At 36.0% G+C, this 5,670-nt stretch overlaps 1 protein-coding gene across 1 annotated transcript in view; it reads right to left on the bottom strand.

Moving 5' to 3' along the window:
* LOC106877714 (dynein axonemal heavy chain 5) overlaps positions 1–5,670 on the bottom strand; it is a 444,169-nt gene that overhangs the window by 204,797 nt on the left and 233,702 nt on the right. Inside the window, exon 53 of the mRNA XM_052971252.1 lies at positions 5,475–5,615. Within this exon, the coding sequence (XP_052827212.1) occupies positions 5,475–5,615 (141 nt within the window). The remainder of the gene's footprint in view (positions 1–5,474; positions 5,616–5,670) is intronic.

Raw genomic sequence — 5,670 nt, 5'->3', positions numbered from 1 at the left:
CTCGACCTGAAGAAAATTCTAACTGGGCCCCACTTGCGAGGTCATGCGCTGTTTATCTTGATATGAGATCGCCATGTCACACACATATGGTTGTGATGCATGTGCCTGGTGTACCCTTATCAGACGGGTAGTCATGATGGGTATAATGGGCTTCGTATATTTTACCCCAGTGTCATTTTGATGGCATGCACTGCTCTCTCACTCAATAATAATAATAATAATAATAATAATAATAATGGTTTCAGATTTTGGCATAAAGCCAGCAGTTTTGGGGGAGGGGCCAAGTCAATTAGATCGACTCCAGTGTTCACTGGTACTTAATTTATCAACTCTGAAAGGATGAAAGGCAAAGTCAACCTTGGCAGAATTTGAACTTGGAGCATAGAGACAAATTAAATGCTGAAAAGCATCTTGCCTGACATGCTAATGATTCTACCAGCTCACCGCTCTCTTTTACTCTTTTACTTGGAATGTAAAGATGAACAAAATACATTTTACCTGGCATGCTAAGAATTCTACCAACTCACTATTTTATTAATAATTACTTTCAAATTTTAGCATAAGGCAAGCAATCTTAAGGAAAATGAGTTGGTCATTTATGTTGACTGTAGAACTTGATTGGTGCTTTATTTGATCAATCCTGAAAGGATGACAGATAAAGTTGACCTAGGTAGGATTTGAACTCAGAATGTAAAATACCAGAAGATATACCATAAGGCATTTTGTCTAGCAGTGTAACAAATAATAACAAGAAGAACAAGAAATAAGCCTTTATTTATGGGTGTATCACATTTCTTGCATGTGTGTGTGTGTCTTTGGCAAACTTCTCTTTTCTGCTCATCTGCAATTTAATTCTTGTTATTATTTTGTTCATGTAGGCCTGATCTAATTGATCTATAATCAAAATTATAACTAACCCATTTTTTTTTTCAGTCTTAATTAATGATAATTATTTTTTTAACTGTTAATTGCCAAATGCTAATTTAAAAAATTGATGAAAGCTGGCTTTTCATCATCACTGCAGTTTAGAAACTAGGAATCTGGGAACCTACAACAAAACACAAATTTTAGTGATGACATTTTCAAATGACTTAACCTCAAACCTAAAACACTTAGAACACACCCAGGAGGTCAATAATTCTGAATAAAACTGATATAGGAATCTGACTAGTTTTTAGCAAAATCAGAGATAATCCAACTAGTGCTGATGATATGGCAAATGAACTCAGAACAAGCTGGTTGATGATAGAAAGAACAACCAGCTATAGAAATCATGCCAAAAATGTAGGAGGAAGATGTGGATACATTAAGCAACATCATAAGCTACCCACCCAGAAGAGCAATAACTCTTGATAAGATCTGATATAGAGCAAAGAGATCTCTAGTTTGGCTGCAAATAGTGGTGGTACAAAAAGCATGTTTTCAGGTTATACTTTAAGACAGATGCAACAACAAAGTTGGTCAGTTTCTATATTGCCATGTTTTACTCTTTTACTCGCTTCAGTCATTTGATTGCGGCCATGCTGGAGCACCACCTTTAGTCGAGCAAATCGACCCCAGGACTTATTCTGTGTAAACCTAGTACTTATTCTATCGGTCTCTTTTTGCCGAACTGCTAAGTTACAGGGATGTAAACACACCAGCATCAGTTATCAAGCGATGGTGGGGGGACAAACATAGAAACACAAACATACATACATATATCTATATACATATATACGACGGGCTTCTTTCAGTTTCCGTCTACCAAATCCACTCACAAGGCTTTGGTTGGCCCAAGGCTAGAGTAGAAGACACTTGCCCAAGGTGCCACGCAGTGGGACTGAACGCGGAACCGTGTGGTTAGTAAGCGAGCTACTTACCACACAGCCACTCCTGCGCCTATTAGATAATAAAAATGGAGATGCTGTGTGATCCATCCAACCCAAGCCAGAATAGAAAAATACACACCAAATTATTATGCTGCTGCTGATATATTACAGTCCTAACACCATACGAGAAACTATGATACATTCCAGAAAAATGCTTCCAGTTAACAACAAGGAATGCAGAGATATAAAACATAAACAAAGATGAAAGGCTAAGCCGCACTGCAAGCATGGGTCTTTACAGAGAAGATGGACTGATGGCATCCAGAAAACAAATAACAGCCACTTAACAAAGAATATGACATGAAAGTAACAGCGGAAACAAACCTTGTATCTGTCAACTATAGTATCCTGAATCTAAGTTCATGATACTTTGAAACTTACAAAAAAAAAAACCCAAAAAAGCCTGAATAATCACCATCTGTACAAACATTCCAAATCCAAGAACACCCTAATTATGGCGAATGATTCTCAAAGAAAAGAGGAGATAATTTCTAGAAATTAAGAAGGTCTGTATTTGAGTGTATGCACTGATTTTTCTTTAGTATAATTTCAAAAGGTGCAAAGGTAATGGACTGGATGGCAATGAAATTGTCATCCTTTTTTATGAAGAAGCTCAGGATGACAGTGGATAAAGATGACCAAGATATCTATTGTGTTGGCCATATAGATATTGTTGTGAAGGACTCTGTCTTCGATGTGAACAATTATGAAGCAGGATTCCTTAATTGCAATGGCCAAGCACCAATATTTGAAACATATCTATTAAAATTCTGAACAGGAACTATGCATTGGAAGTAAATGTCTAAATCTTAAATAAGTTTGGCAAATGGGAAATTTAACTGAGACTAGAAATAATCAATTTGGAAAATATGCTCAATGCCATTATTTTCAATCATTGGTTTGTTATAGCTACATTGTAAAGACTTGCATGTGATTAAAACATTTAAAACCACTCTAGTGTTTCATTACTTGCTTCTTGTAAATGCAGTTTCATGGGACATAAATTATGTCAACACCAATATTGAAGAAAACAATATCTATTTATAGTATGAAGTCACACACAGCTTTGTATGAATGTCTGTCTTGATAAAAACTCAAACAGTCTTCTATTGCTACCAATGTCAATTTTATTGTCTGATTACTTCAAATCAACAACACAAGAGTAGCCTCTCACTGTATTTATCTGGTCATTGATCAATATAATCTCCAGTGTCGACACCAATATGAGGTGGTCTCTATTTGTGAACATCATGCAACATAATATCTGCATCTTTAATGCATAGTAGTGAATTATTGTGAACATTTAATGCATTCTCATTGTCATTAAAAACAGTAAGATATTTACCATAAATCTATACATGTGTATGCAAAACCTGGGCAAGATCTTTTGAGGACTAGCAGATTTTGAGAATAAACAGTTGTCTAAAGATGTAAGTCTCCCTTTTTCACACCATCAATGTTTATCCAAGAGAAAAGTCAGCAGCTTGAACTGATGGAGCTAGGCATCAACTGGCAGAACACAAAGAGCCAAAACACATCTTGCTTAACTAAATATTTTTCCTTATCAAACAGAAATTATAAATAATTTTTGACCATGAGTCAAAAGGGAAAGACCATGAGTTAAGGGAAATGACTCAAAATGAACAAATAGGGATAAGTCAAGAAGTAATCTACTTTTTAAAAAGTGTGTGTGAGAGAGAGAGAGAGAGAGATCAAAGATTTACCATGTAAACAGACATTTTCAATTCAATAGGGTATATATTATTTCTCTCATATCTCTCAATGCTTTTCTTCTCTTTCATAAAAGATATCGGCCCGAATGTTTAATTCTCTTCTGTTTCTTCCTTTGGTGTATTTATCTTCATTGTGCACATCTTTGATTGTTGAGTTTTCTTTTTGCTTTATGTTTCTACACCTTTTCACTGACTTTCACTCACTGGTTCAATTCCACAGGGTGTGTAAGGTATTTGAGGGTCATTTTTTGGGTCATTGCTGCATTTTTTACTGACTCTGTGTAATCTTTGTTTCAGAAAATAATAATGGCAAACCCTCTGCTTACTCAAGAAATGAAGAGGCATGCTGTTATTGTGATTATGAAGGCTGAGCATAGTGATTTAGAAATATTTCGATTTTTAAAAGTTGCCAGATCTTTCATCTACACAGTTTGTAAGGAGACAGAGACTGAAGACGGAAACATATCACCAGTATCAAAGTATAAAAAGCATTTTAAATGCTCTGAAATCATCAGAACACCTGAATTTATCCAGCAAGTTCAACAGACCATTGATTACAATCCCAAAAAGTCCATGAGGTCAATTGCAAAAGATCTCCATGTGTCAGAAGGAACAGTGAGAAATGTTGTCCACAAAGACATCAGATACAAATCTTATATGATGAGGAAAGGTCAATTTGTCAGAAAAAAAAACAAAAGAAAATCACTACATCAGATCTAAAAGGTTCTTAAACAAACTGAAAAATCCAACAGAAGAAGATTTGATTTGTTTTTTCTCAAACGAGAAAAACTTCAACCAAGATCAAAAAGTCAACAGAAGAAATGACAAATGGTTATGTGCAGACCCTTCTGAAGTTCCAAGTGTTATGCATACAAAATTTCCTGCAACTGTTATGGTTTTTGGGGTTGTCAGCAATGAAGGACATCTGACGCCTCCTTACTTCTTTCCACAAGGCTTTAGAGTTAAAGTCATTGAAGTCCTGGAAATAATTGTTAAGCCCTAGATAGACAGTATATGCAATGGAAGGCCATATGTGTTTCAGTAAGACTCTGCACTATCACACATAACTCTAGTAACACAGGAATGGATGGGTGAAAATTTTCATGATCACATAGCCCCTAACATTTGGCTTCCTAATTCCCCAGATCTCAATCCATTGGACTGTTACATGTGGAGCATTGTTGAGAGAGAGGTCAATGAAACCACCCATATCACCAAAGATTCTCTGAAAGCTGCCATAGTCAAAGTAATGTCCAAAATGAACCAGGACCACTTGATTTGAGCATGTAGATGATTTAGATTTCATATAGAAGCAGTTGCTGAAGCTGAAGGTGGCTTTATTGAATAACATTATAGAAAAGAAAGTTTATTTTTATCCTCATAGCATTTTTTGATAGATAAAGTTATTATCTGTTATTATGTATGTTTTTTTATATAAACAAATTTGTCCTCAAATATCTTATGCATCCTGTATATATATATATGTAGTAAAAAACACCATTCAAACATGATTGTTGCCAGTGTCGCCTGGCTGGCTCCCGTACTGGTGGCACATAAAAAGCACCATTTGAGCATGGTCAATGCCAGTATCACCTGAGTAGCCCTTTTGCCGGTGGCATGTAAGAAGCACCCACTACACTCGCAGAGTGGTTGGTATTAGGAAAGGCATCCAGCTGTAGAAACTCTGCCAGATTAGATTGTAGCCTGGTGCAGCCTTCTGGCTCGCCAGCCCTCAGTCAAACCATCCAATCCATGCCAGCATGGAAAGCAGATGTTAAATGACGACGACGACGATGATGATGATGACATGAAAGAGAGATGAAAGGAAGAAAGAATAAAAGGAATGTGGAATATATGTTAATTGACTTACCTGTTGGAAAATGCCTTCAAACCATGTTTTATCTTGAATCTCAGTAAATCGGTCTGCTAAAACACGGGCACATTCATGGGTCCACAGAGATATTAGAACTTGTGGCTCTTTGATAACTTCTGCCTCTGCTGAGAGCATACCCTGGAATAGAGATTTTAAATATATATATATATATATATATATATATATATATACT

Source organism: Octopus bimaculoides, chromosome 10, assembly GCF_001194135.2.
Source record: "Octopus bimaculoides isolate UCB-OBI-ISO-001 chromosome 10, ASM119413v2, whole genome shotgun sequence".
NCBI lineage: Eukaryota > Metazoa > Mollusca > Cephalopoda > Octopoda > Octopodidae > Octopus > Octopus bimaculoides.
This window is presented reverse-complemented; position numbering and strand designations above follow the sequence as displayed.